General features: G+C 38.7%; 1 protein-coding gene across 8 annotated transcripts in view; it reads left to right on the forward strand.

The window, feature by feature from the left end:
* The window catches only part of mark2b (MAP/microtubule affinity-regulating kinase 2b), a 48,709-nt gene extending 30,383 nt beyond the window's left edge, over positions 1 to 18,326 (forward strand). For 2 of the 8 annotated variants that reach the window (XM_059528565.1, XM_059528580.1), the window contains exons 14-19: positions 2,087 to 2,175; positions 6,052 to 6,195; positions 10,382 to 10,645; positions 12,515 to 12,541; positions 15,045 to 15,083; positions 16,034 to 18,326. In XM_059528565.1, coding sequence (XP_059384548.1) covers positions 2,087 to 2,175; positions 6,052 to 6,195; positions 10,382 to 10,645; positions 12,515 to 12,541; positions 15,045 to 15,083; positions 16,034 to 16,469 — 999 coding nt within the window. In that variant the 3' untranslated portion in view covers positions 16,470 to 18,326. The remainder of the gene's footprint in view (positions 1 to 2,086; positions 2,176 to 6,051; positions 6,196 to 10,381; positions 10,646 to 12,514; positions 12,542 to 15,044; positions 15,084 to 16,033) is intronic. The other 6 variants (XM_059528572.1, XM_059528617.1, XM_059528586.1 and 3 more) reach the window with 6 other exon arrangements.
* The last annotated feature ends 376 nt before the right edge of the window (positions 18,327 to 18,702 follow it).

Raw genomic sequence — 18,702 nt, forward strand, 5'->3', positions numbered from 1 at the left:
AAAAAATTATATTGTGTCTGAAAACTGATAAAAAAAACATTTTAAATTCTACATTATTTTGTGTAATTAAATTACTTAACTAAAATCATTTTAAATTCTACAAGTGAAGTTATGCATTATGTACAGTATAAAAATATAATTTTTTTATATCCTTTCCCAATTCTATGCCCCCTCTTGTCTTGTCACTTTCACTCTCGACTGCCAAACAAAGACGTTTTTTCAAACTATAAAACACAATTATGCAAAAGAGGGAACTATATTAATTAGAGCGTTTATCTAGACAGAGTGCTTGTTGATCTTTTGCAAGCTAGGGCAATCAAGTTTATCAACAGGACTAATACAGTACCAAAGTCACGTCATGTTCTTTAGTTCAGTTTCCATGTACTTGAAGAACATGTAATTACATTATGGATAGAGGAAGCTTTTGACATAATAAAAGGGTAATTTTTAAACATCTTAACTACTGCTTCTGTTCCTAGTTACACAAGGGTGCTCTGAAAAGCCTGCAGCTTTCCACACTGATATTTTTCATGCAGCAGATGGCTGGAAGGGCTTGCCCAGGGTTGAAACGCACTCACTGACCAAGAGATGTTTGGCACGTCCAAAGCTCATGGCTCCTGCTCTCAAGTTATTTCTGTGAAAATGCTACAGAGGATGTTATTTTGAGCTTTAACACACCACATAATAAACATAATACTAGTTTCTAGGTTTGCACAACTTTAGATGCTGTGCCTTTTCGTTTTGTTTTTAAAATGCAAATACTATTGTATGAATAGGCCTTATCTATTGTCTAACTGCTACTCTTCTTATTATTAAAACAATAATTACATTTTAGCTTTAATTTTTTTTTAGTTCAATTCAATTTTGTTTGTATACCACTTCTTTAAGACACAAATCATTGCAAAGCAGCTTTATTTTAAAGTTATTTCAAAGTTTCTACATTATATTCGGTAGTAGCTTATCAGTGGTGACTGTCACATTGATGTCCATATAGCAGAAATGTACAGTAAAATTCATGCATTTAGTTAGACGTTAATGATTGTAGCAAAATTTGGAAGTTGTGTATGTTTTATGAGAATTGGCATCATCTGAGGTCCTCTGAGGAAGATCTAAATTTATTTTATTTCACTTAGTTGCCAAGGCTGCATTTTCTCGTTGTTGTTTACATTTTTTTGTATGTTTATTTTTCATCTAATATTTATATTTAATTTTTATTTCAGCCTTATTTCAGTTTACAAAAACAGTTATTAATAGTTCTAGGGCAGAGGTTTTCAGTTCCAGTGCTCGTGATTGACAGGATATTCTGTCATGACTCCAGTTCGAAGCTAACGTATATGTTCCATTCAAAGGGCATTCAAGTGCGTGAGACGTGAATATAAATTGTATTTATTTAAAAAGGTATATTATGTCACACTCCACACTTCTCTAGTAAGTTTCGTCTGTGTGTGAAGACACAGCAGGCTGTGGCGTAGCAAAAATTTGTGAATAAATGTTCCGAAGTGAAGTAAACATCAACAGATTTCCCCTCTTCAGAGAGTAATAAATTAAATAAATAAATGTATGCATTTAGCAGATTATTTTATCCAAAAAGACTTACAGTACATTCAGGCATTTTTACCTAACATGTGTTCCCTGGGAATCGAACCCACAACCTTATGCACTGCTAATGCAATGCTCTACCACTGAGCCACAGGAACATTGTGTAGGGACCATGTCAGTCAGAACACAATTCTCTTCTAATGAGCTGATGATCTGAAATAATGTGTGTTAAATGAGAGAGCAGTTTTTAAGGCATCTTTACATAGCTGAGTTAGGGCTACTTTGTGCCTGCTTCAAATTCTGTGTAAAGACATAAGCCTGACTAAATAATGCCAGCTGTGACCCACGCCAGTACCTAGTATCAAAATATATGGTTATCATTGCTGTGTAAATGCATTTATGCCCACTCCGAGCAGCTTTAGACCTTCTGTGTGAAGACACCTAAATGCCACTTCAAAAGTACTTCTCTGAAAGCTTTGGAGTGTAAATTTGGCATTAGTTAACAGTAACAACATTGGTTTGCACCTGTGTGTGTTTGTGATTTCAGAATAGTATCCTGTCCACGGGCACAAGCCGCAGCAGAAATTCCCCCATTTCTGAGAGAGCCACTTTAGGAGTGCAAAACGGCAAGGACAGGTACATCCAAAGACACATGCATCTGTTGAAAGAGTGTAAATCTCAAAAAAGGCAAAGTACAGAAAAACACTTAACCTTTCTCTTACTGTCACACACACGTATACGGGCACAGTTCATCCCTCTAGATAAGATCATTAACACAACCAGTCATCAGTTTCTCTATTTTACATTGCACACACACAGTCTACTTCTATCTCCTGTCCCTGTGCTGTTGGCCGTTACCTGCCATGGAGCCCAGACTGGCATGCTTTTGATCTACAGAAAGGCCAAGTTGTGCCAGATTGGCATACTTCATCCTGGATTTCAGCCGGATTAGTGATGCCTAGAGAACCATCTCATTCAGACCCACACACTAATTTACAGAGAAAAATGTCCCATCACCAGAGTATTCTTTTGAAAACATTTTAGATGCCTTAATTGGTTAAATCCCAGTCACACATGCATGCATTAAAGCATCATCTAAACCCCATATAAACCTCCCACCATCATCGCCAAAAAACACTAAGTCACTCATCCTTCACGTCCTGTGCACCACTAACCATTCATGCATCATAACTCCTTCTCCTCCAGCATTCATATTGCTGCTTATACTCACATTTCACACACTCCAGTGTCTTCACTATATCAGTTATGCATAAGCATATGCATGAGAAGTATTTTTAAAAATGGAGATAGAGCTTTCTGCCTACTGGATTCTTGTTGCATGATGATGATTTCTTCTGTGCTACCAAAGTGTTGAATGGTGACCATCAGATGCTTTAATTGTGGTCATGAGTCAAATCGACATGCATGTACCTTGTAGTTTAAAAAATTTTCAGTGGTTAATCAACTGAGACCAAACGTATCTGTGGGAATTTGAACTTTAAATGTGCACTATTGCTCTGTCAACAAGTGTCAGCTCCAGTGCAGAAAGCCCTATGCCGTTAGTAATAATGAAGGCTTGTTCAGACCAAGTCTAAATATACAGGGATGATAAAATTTCAAAAGGAAACAATGCATTTCTATGAACTCCTTTGTACCAAGCACTGAATAACATACCACATGGATCATTTGTTGTACTTTTATTATTATTATTGTTAGTGCCATTATTTGTTTATGGTTTTGATGGAGAAAACAAACTCTGAGACGAATAAGATATTAGCTTTTAGGTCATGTGTCAGGAACTGACCTATCAACCAACTGAAAAAAAGGTCTTTATGGTTTGATACGTTTTCTTAAGCGAGCATCAAATCAGCATATAAGAATGGTTTCTGAATTATCATGTGACACTGAAGAATGGAGTAATGACAAAATTTAGCTTTGTCATCGCAAGAGTAATTACATTTTTAAATATAGTGACTGCGAAGGTATTTTAAATTGTAATAATATTTCACAATATTACTATTTTGCTGTATTTTAGATCAAGTAAATGCAGCCTTGGTGAACATATAAGAATAATGAAAAAATGTAATTAATTTAAAAAATCTTAAAGACTCCAGACAGTAGTGTATATGCAGAACAGTTGCTACATAAAAAACGAATATGTATTCGTACATGAAGTAAGATAAATTATGGCATAGGATCAGGAGTGCAGAAGACTACTGTATATTCACAGTAGTACTGTGGGTCACATTGACCAGGATTTATTAATTTAATTTTTTAAACTTTCATCGTTGGACTTGATGTGTGTGGTTTTGGTGCAAGGAGTTGTTATACTTTCTCTCAATTTTCTCATCATTTACTCACCCTCATGCCGACCCAGATATGACTGTATATGACTTTCTTTCCCAAAGCTGATGCTTCAAGAATCACACAAAATGAACATGAAGGTAATCCACACGGCCGAAGTTATTGAATCAATGTCTGAAGTAAAACTTTTTTTTTAACTATAACCTATCACTTCTGGCCAACTGTCATATGTCTTGTTCTGAGGCAGGGGTCCTGTACACTTTCATTATTTGGAGAAAGATTGATTGGTTTTAGAAAAATCTTTGTGTATGTCTAAACAAAAGTAAGTCAGAAGTCCTGTGGGATGACATAAGGGTGAGTAAATGATGAGATGTTTTTGGGCAGAGTATCACTTGAACTTGGTGTGAACAAGCCTTTAACTGTTGTTATTGGAGTTGTGCTCTGTTACTGTAGTATGTATGTTATGATAACACTGATAAATGATGAAGACCCCATGAATTCAAATTATGCTTTCTAGAATAAGAACATCATCTGTTCCTAACATCAACTTTTGGCTAGCAATAGCAAGTAGCAATCATGTGATACTGTATATACAAAAGGCTATTTAAAAACAAACGTCCTGCGCTATGCCATCCCCCAACTTCCTGTTTAAGTAACTAATGTTTCGACACAGGAAAGAAAACTATTTTAATCAAACGATTTCATGGGGTCTTTGAAAGTTATAACCTTTTGTCCTTTTAATGCAACTGCAGGTTTTGTTGATTTGCCTGTGTGTTTTCTCATGAGCTTATCTGAAGGCATTCAGACGGTGTGTCGGGTTAAATATTCCCCACACATCCCTCTTTCTTTTCATTTCTTTCTCTCTCTCCTGGATCGTTTGTCTTTGAACACTCATTTTGTTTTTCTTCTGTCTGCGTTGTGAGTGTGTGTGACTTTGTGTGTCTTTGTTAGTGTATGTATAGCTTTAAATGGATTAGGGTAGCTTGTGATGGAAAAAAGCACCATTAACTCTGTTGTAAGGTTGCTGTAGTCGTCTGTAATAGGCTTAGCTTCTCTCTGCCACATAGCAAGGTGATAGCATGTTATTTCTCCACCACAGGCTCAACTAATCCCTGCATAGTGATGTGTGGTTGTGTGTGTATGTGTGTGTGTTTCTTTTGTGCTTTTCTGTGAAATCAGCACTCTGTTTGACCTCTTTCTCCCTCCCTCCATCTTCCGCCTCTCTCCTGTACCATTCACCATTGTCTCTTACTTCAGTTACCCAGATCTATCTATCTATCTATCTATCTATCTATCTATCTATCCGTCTGTCTATCCGTCTGTCTATCCGTCTGTCTATCCGTCTGTCTATCCGTTTGTCTATCCGTCCAAAGTATACTTTGTTTTTGTAGCCTTACATTTGAACGCGTAGCCTTTCAATGTATACTCCATTTGATGCTGTGCATGAACGTGAGAAATCGACACATTTGCTCATAAAAGGACATGTTTTCTAGAAAGCCTCATCTATGTCTGCTCTGTTTTTCCCCGTTATGACTGATAACAAATATTTTTGAACTCTTTTAAACCAAAGCTGAGCTGTCTCATACCCTTTCGTTCACAAGCACTTGTCAATGTGAGCGTCTGTTGTGGTTGCAGTCTCCGCTATTTTGTAGTTGTTGTTCTATCTCTTTAGTTTCATTTTCTACTGGGAAACAACTGCTCGGGACAGTGTTGCCACCTTGTGGAAGAACTGATTACTGCAGTATAACTGCACATGTGCAACCTTCGTGTACAAAGTACAAAATTTGGGTCTTGTGAGTACAGAACACACGTACTGTTCTGATGACGAAATTCGCGTCATGCACACTGTTCCTCGTGTACGCATAAGAAGTAAAGTATACTTTGGCCTTTACACTGTATTCTGTCAATCTATTGCTCTGTCGCCCTGTCTATTGCTGTTATCATTCTATCCATTTATCTCTCTATGGCTATAACTATCAAGCTCTCATCTATCTATTTTTCTATCCATATATGTCTATCTATTGCCTGTTTGTTGATCTGTATGTTGGTCTTTCTGTGTTCATCATTCTCTCTAATGTGTGCGAAGTGTTGTTTCTAATGGAATGCTTCTCCTCCCTCCCTCTCCTCCACACATACGTACACACTCGTTTTTGTGTGTGCGTCGATTTGTGTGTGTGTATGGAGGGGCCGCTGTCTCTCTCCCCTCAGCCTAAACACACCCGGGTCCCGCTCCTCCACGGCCTCAGCGGGCGCCGTGCTCTCCTCATCCTCTTCCTCACGCACCCGCCATCACAAGTCCCTCTCCACCTCCGCCCATCCCTGCCCCGCAGACCTGCACTCACACCGGCCCAGGCAAGTCCTCACACCACCAAAGAGAGAACCCAACAGGAAACCAGTCATGTCAACTACTGAACAGTGTCGCATAAAGTGATGAAATCTGGGAAATGTAGCATGTCTCAGGGGGTTTCTGCATTCTTAGAAATCATTTAATTGTCAAGGAAAGAGCTTGCAGGAAGTCAGGGGATGACAAATGTCAACAATGTCAACACTGGGAGATGGCTGATATACAAGGCTAAAACAAGACACATTTTCATATCCCTTCTGAAAAGACCAGCACAGCTGGACACCAGCATATGTTTTGGCTTGTGCCCCACAGTTGTGTAACGGCTTCTTCACTAGTAGGGGAAAAGATAGTTCAGCCAAAAATGTTATATCATAATTTACTCACCCTTGTATCATTCCTGATCTGTATATGGTATTTTGGAAAATTTAGTTTTTTTTTTGTTTGTACCGTGCAAGTCAAGAGTTCTTTTGGACCTCACTGACTTGAATTGTATGGACAAAAATGAAAGTCATACAGGTTTGGAACGACATCAGGCTCATCCAGAAAAATCACACTAAATTTTCAGTTTGAGTGAACTACTACTTCAAACCAGCAAGACTTTCTTGGTCAACCAGCTTCACTGGAAAAAAGAAACATGCAGCAATGTCTGTTCTTTTAAACATTGTCTCCTATCCTCTCTTGACCATCACTGTAAGGCTACTAATAACAACCTCATATTCACACTAAACACTGACCACACCAGGAACATACCATAATTTATAGCGCTGCAGTTAAGGCAGCGTGGAGTGTGAGTGGTTCAAATAGCCTGTCAGTGCTGCTTTAAGTGAATGGCTGGTCTGTTGCATGCAGTGAGCTGAGCGTCTTCCGAGCGTGGTTGGGGACCATTGAGAGAAGGTACTGCTGCCCTGTTACATTGTCTCTCTCACTCCTCTGTACATCTCTGCCCCCTGTGCACTTTCTCCCTTCTGGAGTGAAATGTACCTCAGTGCAAGGGCCATATATTCAGATCTGTGCACTGTATATATGAGTGAGTGAGGGGCCATGTACAGCACATAGTGTGGCTTATTCTGTCTCTCAAATTCTTTTCACGTGACTCATGTCAGAACACAAGTGTTGACTTCCACAAGTGCTAGAAATAGCATACAGGAATGGAGATTTTACAAGGTTTAACTGAAAATAGTGACAGCAAACGGATGAAAAACATAGAACTGATGTAGCAATGGCAAGCTCATGGGTTTGATTCCCAGGGAATGCTTAAAAGGGGTCATATGAAAATGCTAAAAAAAAAACATTTTGTGTATTTGGTGTAATGAAATGTTTATGCGGTTTATGGTTAAAAAAACACATTATTTTTCACATTCTGTACATTATTTTTTCTCCTCTATGCCCCGCCTTTCTGTAACATGACGTTTTTACAAAGCTCATCGTTCTGAAAAGTGAGGTGTGCTCTGATTGGACAGCTTTCTAGTGTGTTGTGATTGGCCGAATACCTCAAGTGTGTGACGGAAATGTTATACTTGTACTATCTTTTTATGGATTGCGTTGCATCGCGCCGCAGAAACATAAAACCATGTCTGCATTTGTGATTGGAAAATGACAAACAACAAGCGCAACACAAACAGCCGGCATTGTTTAGGAAACTCTGTAAAACGAACGAAACACACAGCGTCTCCATGACATAGCGGCAGCAACGATACTACAGCGAGAATAAAAGTTACACCTTTCTTAGTCTAAACATTTGGGCAGTGTTATGCAAATGTTCCCACACAGTGATGTAGACTTGGGGGTGTGTTTAAACGAGCCGTTTAAGTGGGGTGTGGACTAGTCTTAACTTTTATAAAGAATATCTCTTTGGGTTTCAGACTTTAGTCTTTGCAACTTTAGGGATCTTATCTATTCACAAACTGTGAAATGACAAACTGTCTAAACACAAAATGACCCCTTCAAATGTAAATGTAGAAAGAAAAATTTGTTCATGCAACTGTCTCAAGACACATTTAGCTGCCACTGGATCAATTGCTCTTATATCTTATGATTATGAAAAGTAAGAGGCTAATCAAACATTCCAACAATTTACATGAGTATAACCTGGTGTCAGTGATAACACTAGTTTGATGCTTTGCTGCCAAGAAGAACATCAACATGAGTCACGTGCAAGGGCCTTCACTTTGACAGCTTAGGACTGTGTGGTTTGCCACTGTGAAAAACTCTGCTTCAAGAGAGAACATAAATGGAATATGTGAATAATACTATATGCATGTCAGAACACACATGAAACATGTATGATGCGACATGTCAAAAGTGCAGATGTGTTTTCCCAGTGGCATGGGTTTGGTTCTTAAGCTCCTGCTCATATTTTCTAGAGTGAGTGCTTGTATTTTATACAGTGTTATCATGGGAACTTCTGAGTCCTTTGCTAAGATGTTGTGTTTGTGTGTATTAGTTTGCACAGTCAGAGTTAGTCAATTAATTTTTCCCAAAAATCTGCCCCTGAGTATTCTTGCTCCATGTTAAAGTTGGACACTCTCCCAGTGATGTGCAGTCTTTCAGGCCCCCCGGTTTAATCCATCCTTAAGTTTAAGTGATGACCTGCTGTAAACGTCTGTGTAAAGAGGGTTTGAGAAGGTCCTTTTTAGCCAGTGTATTGAGGTCATACCTGGATCTGCAAAAGGTAAGTAATTGTGGTGCTGCCGAAATGTAAAAAAAAAAATTATAATAATAATAAAAACAGCTCAACTGAGGTGAAAAAGGGAGAGAAATTGAGTCAGTGGCATTGTAAATGCTGATCCTCAGGAATCAACTAATTTGTTTTACTCCAAGTCAACATGAAATGATGTTTACAACCCATTTTACTTGCATAATATGATTAATTTCGGAATTACTGTGGTCCTAAAATTCCTGCATTTTTTTTATTATAGTCATAATATTTGTCTTTAGAATAACATGCAAAAAAAAAAAATAATTACTTGCACAGTAAGACAAGAAAAATAAATGGTGTTGAATTTGATTTCATGTTGGCTATAAAAAAAATTTTTTTTTATGTTTTTACTTTCTAGAAGTGGACCAGTGTGTGTAACCTTGTCAAATCAGGAGCTATAAACATGTCCCTAAATGAGATGATAATGTGGTGTCTGTTTATAGAGCAGATCATAGTTTGTTATTCCAAACACAGCTATGTTTCTGAGAAGGGTCCAGCATACTTCACTTCCTGGCTGAAGTGGTTGGACAGTGTTTGTGATCTAGCTTTGGTGGGTTCGGTTACCCAGAGTCATGTGACCTCCCTGGCTGTGCTTGTGCCAGTTGGCGACTGGTTCTGGCCAGGTTCTACTACACTGGTTGGCACTTAAACAGATGTTGGCATGGACCTGTCATGGTTGGATGAGATTTTCACAGACAGTGTGCAGAAAGGACAGCTATGGGGGAGGTGTGCTGCTTCACTACACACGCTTGGTTGGACACACTGACTCACACACACACAAATTAGAGTGCACAAGTTTCACAATATCCCTGATCTGTGTGTGTGTGTGTGAGAGAGAGAGACGGATTGTGTGTCTATGCATTGGGCCAGAAATATGTCTGTGTTCTCTTCTCTGCAGTCCACATATTTTATTATTTTGAGATTACATAATATAAGTACTTGAGCACTGTAAAAGCCAGAACAGGGCTTCTGATACCTTAACTATTGGTTTACCATAATTGAAATCTGTATTTTTGAAGTTAAACATGATTTTATGGAGATTGTTTTATGAATACATAAATCAATTGTTTTTCATATTTACAAAGCAGGTTTGAAACACCCATTATCTGCTATTCTTTCTGCAGACATAAGTAGTGAAAATCAACCTTCCATATTTTATTACATATTTTTAAATATATTTAATTTTCATTTTAGGTTACACTTTATTTTACAGTGTCATTGTTACAGTGTAATTGTATATTTAAGTACTGAGTTATATTAACAACATATTTATGAATATGTATAATTTATTGTAACAACGTGTGACAAGGATTCTTTTTAAAAAAAAAAAAGCTTTTTTAAATAGTAAATTTTGTTTAAATATAAAACATTTAAAATGCATTTAAATATTTACTGAAATCGCTTTTATAAAAAAAATATGAATATAAATACTGATCCTGCCATGTCCTCATCTTTCTTTGTTTCCTTTTCTCTGGGGAAAAATTGCTTTGTCACAGTGATCCCCCACAGAGAGCACCTGGTGCTTCCCCATCAGCCCACAATATCAGCAGCGCAGCTGGGACGGACCGTACCAATTTCCCTAGAGGGGTGCCCACCCGCAACACTTTCCACCTCGGCCAGCAGCGGGGCGCACGGGACCAACAGGGTTCTCCTTACCACGGAGCCCCCGCCTCCCCTTCTCTTTCCCACGGCAACAGCCAACAACGACGTCCCGTAGCTTCCGGCATCTTCAGCAAGTTCACCTCCAAGTTTGTGCGCAGGTGAGATAGACAACGAGTGTTGGATGAATCAGTAGATTGACGTGGAGCTGGAGCAATGACAGGGGAAGTCACTGATTTCAGGAGGTGCTAACAATCCGAGTAGCCCGATTTTGCCCGAGCATGGTGGTGTGAGGATGAGTGTGATGAATGCCGGATGTATTCATCAGTTAAAGATAGCATAGGTGATGATGAAAAATAGACAAAAGCGAACACATCAGCACATTCTCACACCTCCTGCTGAGGGTTATCTCATAGGTGTCTGTCATTATATTCAGTTAGTATGCTGGTTGGTTGTCTGTCTGTGATCAAACAGCTTCACAAGTGGATTTGTTCTTGCAAAACGCCTGCACATGCAATCGCAGTGTTCAACGGAGTCTTGGGTATTGTCATCATTTCACCCGCAAGGTCAGGCCTTCATAAGGCAATCAAAGTGCTGTCAGTATCCATAATCCCAACATGAATCTCAGCTCATTTAAACACATGCAGATTTCTCATCAGTTTCATCATCTCACACATATCTACCTTTTCCGCACCTCCATGGCGACAGTATCCTTGGTAACAGCTAAGGTATTGCATTCCCCTGCTCTATAAATACTTGTGGAGGGGACACCTTGGCATCCACTCACTAGTGCCAGTTTACAAAAAACCTAAGGCTTACATTGTGCTGTATTGCTTCTTCAAAAGCACAAAACTCATGTTTAAACTGCTAGATGAATAATCTGAGTTGCACTTTGAGGAACATGAGAACACCTTCATGTTCAGTATTATTCTTTCATTTCTATTCAGTCTCAGATTTCAAAAGAAAGGGTTTTGTCTGTGTATATCTGTTTGTTTTTGTGTCCTTTTGTGTATACGTTCAAGCCAGTGTGGGAATGGTTCGAGATGAACCAGATTTGTGTGTTTTAATAAATGAATGTAAACATCTTTTCTTAAAGTCAACATGAAATGGCATTCTCAACCCCTTTTTACTTCTGAGATATGATATTTTTCTAAATGAAGCAGAATATTAGTGAAAAATGGGCATTCAATGCCAAAATGGGGCCAGGCATGTATGTGGTTATACCTTAATGGCAATGCCTTTGAATATATGTAATATCTGCAACTTTTATTACACTACCATTTTAAAGTTTGGGGTCATTATGATTCTTGAGCAGCAAATCAGCATATCAGAATGATTTCTGAAGGATCACGTGACACTGAAGAAAATTCAGCTTTGCCATCACAGAAATAAATTACATTTACAAATATATTAAAATAGAAAACAGTTATTTTAAATTGTAATAGTATTCAACTATTAACCAGTATTAAAAAATACAGAGTGTAAAAATATTACTGTATTATTAAACACAAAACAACTGCAGCCTTGATGAGCATAAGAGAGCTATTGGTTTACGTTATTACTGGCCTATGCCAGTCATGAAGGTTAGTCATTTCAGAGGTGGAGCTAAATGATGAAAAGTTATTTTTCTTTAGTGTAATTTGCAATGATTATCTGTGCACATGTACTAAATTTCCAGTCTTATTGTGCCATGAATTAAGTAAATTGGGTCAGTTTTGATTTCATGTTGGCTTTAACAATACTTCAGATTAGCCGGTTTAGCTCTACTTAGTTTGTGTAAGCATTCCAGCCCTTTTATGAGTGTTAATAATTGACTTTATAGTTTAATTGCATGCAGTGACCCATATTACTAATGTTATTTGCTCCTTTTGTACAGTTTAAACAGATAGCCCATCAATAACCCCAGACTGCTTGTTGCTGTGTCCAGGGCAACCCGACCACTTTGACATTTTCATTTGCTTTTTTTGCCCTTTAATTTACATACATACATTGCTTTTTTTCTTCTTTTTTTCTTTTATTTTGTTTTGTAGAAATCTGTCACTCAGGTTCCCCAGAAGGTAGGCAACGATGACCCTAACCCCCCTTTGTTTAAGGCTTGTTTTGACCTTTTTATTTCTCTTTCCCTGTTCCTTATCTACATCCCTCAGTGTGTTCTGTGATTGGCCCTTTTTTCCTGGTTGTTTATTTTGTGTGCAGTGTCATCATGACCAGCACTTACAACCAACTTCAGCTCTAAAAACACTACCGTCCTCAACTTTTCACAGTAACACCCAGTGCCTCTCCTCCCCGTCTCCATCCTTTTATTTCCCCTCCCTGTCAGTTTACCTGGTGACCTCACCTGTGTGTCCCAGATTCTGTGTGTGACTAGTGCCTCTGCCTGCTCGAATAACACAGGGCTATGATAACAGGACCTGATGTCAAAATTAAGCTAAAAGGATATGGTGTCATGGAAAAAGAAATCCACAAGCACAGTTACTTTCATGCACTATTGTTCAAAAGTTTTGGGTCTGTATGTTTTTTTTTTTTTAAAGAAATTAATAGCTTTATTCAACAAGGATGCATTAAATTGATCAAATGTGACAGTAAAGGTATTTGTTGTCTTAAAAAGATTTTTATACTTTATATTCACCAAATTACCCTGTGTAAAAAAAAAAAAAATTCACTGTTACCATAAATGTTTCTTGAGCACCAAATCAGCATATTAGAATGACTTCTAAAGCATCATGTGAAACTGAAGCCTGGAGTTATGGCTGCTATGGCTGCTAAAAATTCAGCTTTGCCATCACAGGAATAAATTACATTTTAAAGTTTATTCTAATAGAAAACATTGTAATAATATTACTGTATTTTGATTAAATAAATCCAGCCTTGGTGAGCATAAGAAACTTTTGAACGCTAGTGTATGTTGCAATTGTTTTTGGAAGAGGTCATTTACACCATGTCTTCCTCATTTTGGCTCAAAGAGGAAGTCATTGCTTGAATAGCTGAGCAAAAAATGGGAAACAAAATACCGTTAACAATTAATATTAATTATGATCATGTAAATGTCACTTCTAGAAAGTATGTTGTTATGCTAAAGGCAGTCTGCCATTGTAAATGTAAATGTTAATATCAGATATTTTTTGAGCTGGAAATGTAAAAGGAAAAAGGTTAAAGGGTGACAAAGACTGATGGATCAAGAATGGTTATCTGAACAGCTGAACGTCTTCAGAAGCATTTCATCTCTCTTTCTTTCACTTGCTCATTAATAATGACAACAGCTTCTGAAGCTGAGACCGGCCAGCTATCAGGCTTTGTCCTGCTCAAACACCTAAAACCAAACTTTTCCCATCACACTTTTCTCTCCCTCACTCTGTTTATGCGCCATTGTCAGAATCTGTTTGACTGATGACTCACCCACTCACTCACACACACACACACACACACAGGCACCTGGTGAATGGACATTACCATCTGTCTGAAGTTACTAACCACTTGGGCCACTGGCACAAAAACATGGAGTTTGAATTAACAAAGACATTTTCTTCCACTGACATGATTATGTTGATAACCTGTGTTCATGTTTTAGTAACTAAAGGGATGCGAGGTGCTTATATCGTTTTAGAGACCAGCAGAGGGCATAAGCGAGCAGTTTATTAAAGGAAATGTATGTCTTTGCGCCCTCTGGTGGTCAAACCTGAAGACTGTATTTTACGTGACTCATGTCTGTTGGTGACCAACTGTTCTTTGCAGGACTCGTCAAATGTAATGGCTCGTGTTTCTTTCAGTGCATAAACAACTCAAATGCTGCTTTGCTCTATTTTTAACCATTCCGTATGACGTGCTAACAAAGTCCTGTGCTGTTTCTTTCATTGTCTCACTGTCTAACCACGTGACTGAGTTGGTGTGTTTCTGTCTTCAGTGTGGTGTTTTTTTTAATGTGACTCTTAGCATAAGGGCTCTGACGGTATTGTCAGTTTGCTAAGGGCTTGTTTGTCTGTTTGTGTGTCTGGTGGTATGTTCGGGAAGCTTGTGTGCTCGGTCAGACAGACTACAGGGGCAGGTGACTGTTGGATGCAGTAGTTACCATGGTGATGGGGCTCTGTAGAATCCTTAAGAGCGTCTTGGACAGACCTGCATCATTCCACCCCACTTCATGTTATTGAAGCAGTCTAGATTCATCTGATTCATCTGTTCATTGGCATTACACATGCACACTTCCAGTTGCATACAGTAGATCAGCTCAGTAACTGCGTTGAGTGTGCAATTTTTTTTTGTAAATATATATATATATATATATCATAGCAATATCACACAGGGTACTGAGCTGTTGTATTGATTGTATAACTTCACTGCTGTAACTCTTTTGTGGGCAGGAGGCTACAGGCGATACACTGCATAAGTAGCATTGAAATGAGTTTTCAAATAGGAATGAACAAGTGAATCAGTGGAGTGTGGTGGTTCTGGAGATGATTTCATAACTTCATGTGGTGCTAGACAGTCCTTGTCCTTCCTGATCACTGTACTGCATGAGTTGCACTAGAACTCGGACTAAGACTAAACTCTTGAATTTTTTTCGAGGAGCCCCTATGAGGGAGAGGGTCAAGAGGAGGGGACCAGGTGAGAACAAAACATGAGGATTTCTTCATCAGACCTAATCAGTAGATCTTTAGGAGGTGTAATTGGGCAGAAAAGGGGCTTTTAAATGCTTGATAATTGGTTTTTAACAAATATTAGTAGTTACCCGGTGGGATTTAATTGGAGGATTAATCGCAGCGTGGATGATCATGTGTGGGAGTACCTGGGATGTGTTTTGATTTTTAATTGATTCATAATTTGTGTCTTAAATTTGTTTACAATGAATACATTTCAGATTACTGCCTGTCTCTCCATTTCTACATGGCAAACACATGCACAGTTAAAAAGTTTTCTGCTTGGGGACTGCTTATAATAATCAAATATTTAATTCTGTGAACACATCTTCCTCAATTCGGACCTGCACTAACAACATTAAGTCATTTGAACAAACTGAATCATATGTAGTCTTCTTATGAGAGGGAGATTTACAGCTTTTTAAAGGCTCAACGTGAAGCTAAACAGGCTCAGGCTTCCCACAACTGTCATAATCACTCAAGAGTCAAAAAAACGTTCTACTTTAAGCATGCGAGGTGTGACTTCACATCCTTAGCACGAGAGATACAAGAATGCCTAAATGAAAGGTGTTCACTTGAAGCAGAAGCCTTTCACTGTTCCATGTGTTTGTGCCACATCAATTTGCACACAAACAGATGCATGTATGCTTTCCTCTGCAATGTTTCCAGTTGTTTATTGCCGTATGTCTCTCTCCAACCATGTCCACTGCCTCATCCTTTCTCTCTCTTTCTTCAACACCCTCAATTTCCCTCAACCCTCTTTTTTTGTCTCTCAACGATTTCTCACTTTTCTCCCACGCACCTTCCCACATCCTCTTTGTTCTCTTGTTCCTTCCTTTCTGTCCTCGTTCACCCCCTACCGACATTCTCTCAACCTTCCCCACTTCCATCCTTTTCTCTCCATCCCTGTCTCTACAGATCTATGCTCAGCAGCGCAGAGAAATCGGAGAAGACCAGCGTAGGGCCGGAAGACGAAAACAAAGATTCCTCCTCGCCCCCTGGGGACGGGACTCCTCTGGCCGCTCCCGTGTCCTCAGTTAAAGAACAGGTGAAGCCTCGCTCACTCCGCTTCACCTGGAGCATGAAGACCACGTCTTCCATGGAGCCTGGCGATATGATGAAGGAGATTCGGAAAGTTCTTGACGCCAACAGCTGCGAGTATGAGCTGCGCGAGTACTACATGCTGCTGTGCATGGCTGGTAACCCCGCCAGCGACGACTTCGTCCAATGGGAGATGGAGGTGTGCAAGCTGCCCCGCCTCTCGCTTAACGGCGTGCGCTTCAAGAGGATATCCGGGCAGTCTATTGCCTTCAAAAACATCGCCTCCAAAATCGCCAACGAGCTGAAACTGTGAGAGGAGAAAGAGATGATAAAAGTGGAAAAAGTAGCAAATTAGAGTCTCTGAACAGGAATGAGTGAGGATCGTATTGCTCAAACACAACCTGCTGGTATAGCTAGGTACAGAGAGAGATATAAGATCAGATTCATACAAACGGGGGAAAAAAGTAGCACACTGGCCCTTCATTCCTGCTCATTGAGGAGTTTTGGAAGAGTAATCTCAGCAGATTCTTGGTTCATTGTCCTGAACATGTTCAATTCAGAAAGGCGACAAATGAATTTTGAATTCATTTCGTTCTATTTGTACACTTGCACACAAACGCACCTATTGCCTATTGAAACAGATAGAGCTTAACACGCCAAACTTGTAAGAGGGGTGGCCCTAAAGTATTCACAGGGTGGAGATGGGGACTTTAGGACAGAAGTTTGTGCCCCCTTAAGACACACAAACACACACTCTCTCTCTCTCTCTGTTTATTTCTTCTATTGTCAGGGTTAGGCCTCACCATTGTTCAGTAAGGGCCAGAACTTGATCAATACTGAGAGGACTGTAAATTCTGGTAAAGGTGATTTTAATTATTAATCGGCTGGGTTTAGATTTGCTGCACTGGAATGGGTGAATTTCTGTTGCCTTTTTATTTTCTTATAGAAATGAAATGTTTCATTATTGTATTTACCAATTATTATGTTTTAATATTATTCCTAGGAAAAACAAATTCTTTTTTTTTTTCTTTTGTGGTCTCGTGTTATTGATCGTGCTATGCCTTTGTATAAAGAATGTCTGAAAAAGCACCACATGACTCCCACTGAACCTTTCACACTCTCGCCCCGCTTTGACGCAAAGGATTATGGGGCAGCAAGTACTCTCCTCACACTTAAAACAACACAAAAAGTCACTGGAAAAGGACTCAATCTTTGCAACTAATCATTCCCATGCCATTTTCGTGACTAAGGAACTGATGTCGAGCTCTTCTTCTCTGCATCCAACACCTTTCATGGTTCAAGCCAAGAACTTTCCACCTCGGTTTCGTCTGAGGGTTGCTTTTTGGCGTTATGCATTTGGTGGTACACTCTGTATGAAAAGGTGTTGTGATTGAATGTGTATGTGTGTTTGTGAGAGATGATGGAGTGTTATATCTGAATAACCAAAAGGCTTGCTTAGTTTCCTATTCAATGCAGAGACTATTAATACATAGCCTTGAGACAATAAGTACCTGCCATGAAGAGTCAAATATTGGCGTTCTGTTAATTTCAATATTTTGTTGGCATCATCATTTTCACTATTGAAATCAGTTCGGATGTCATTCTCACACAAGCAGATCAGTAATTCGAGCAGATGGGAACCAACCTGCAGATGTGTCTGCATCAAAGAGAGAGCAAAGAGGTACACTGACTATGAGCTAGAGTTTCCATCCATTTCTCCTGAGCTGTACAGTTGACATCGGGTGCACGGCACCTCTGTTGTCGTGTAAAGAGGAAGAGCGTTGGGATCAGATCTCCTTAAAAAGTCTGTCACCAGTTTGAGGGACAGCTGTGCACATGTGTGTTTTATATCTTCATAGAAAATAATGATTATCTTTTTTTTTTTTTTTTTTGTCGTACTTTGCTGTTCTCACAAATGATCATTTGTTCAAGGTGCTGGGGATCCAATTATCTTAAGTATTGTTTATTTTTTCTTCAGGGTTGATTATTTTTATTCACACAAGTTTTTCGTTGCTGTAATCTTATTATTTGTGTCAGACTCTTTGCTGGTGGGTTAGGGGCATTCGCATAAAAATACACCAAATGTTTTTGTTTTGTTTTTGTGCAAAGATGATTATGATCAATAATAGTAATAAAACAATTAAATTCAAGCTGACTGTATTAAAACTGATGCAGTATGTTCTGACATTTAATACCTATTTGGGGCATCTCTGAAGATATGTTTGATTACTAATCTAAGCTCTTGATATACTTGTTTGTAATTGACATATAGTAACAATTGTGTCCTATTCAAGATGAATTTGAGTTAATTTATATGTTGTCCTAAACAAGATTCCCATGTACAATGAACCTAACCTAAACTATAAAAGCAGCTATATATTTCAATTTAGAATGAACCATTTATACTGTATGAGGAACATATTAAGGTTGACTATTATGAAGAAAGCTATGTATTAAAAAAAAGTTTTTATATAGGTGCAGTACTTAAACCTTAAGAAATGTAAATATTATCTAGGAATTATCTAGAAATTACATTTTATTTACTT

This window comes from Carassius carassius, chromosome 3, assembly GCF_963082965.1.
Source record: "Carassius carassius chromosome 3, fCarCar2.1, whole genome shotgun sequence".
Taxonomy (NCBI): Eukaryota; Metazoa; Chordata; class Actinopteri; order Cypriniformes; family Cyprinidae; genus Carassius; species Carassius carassius.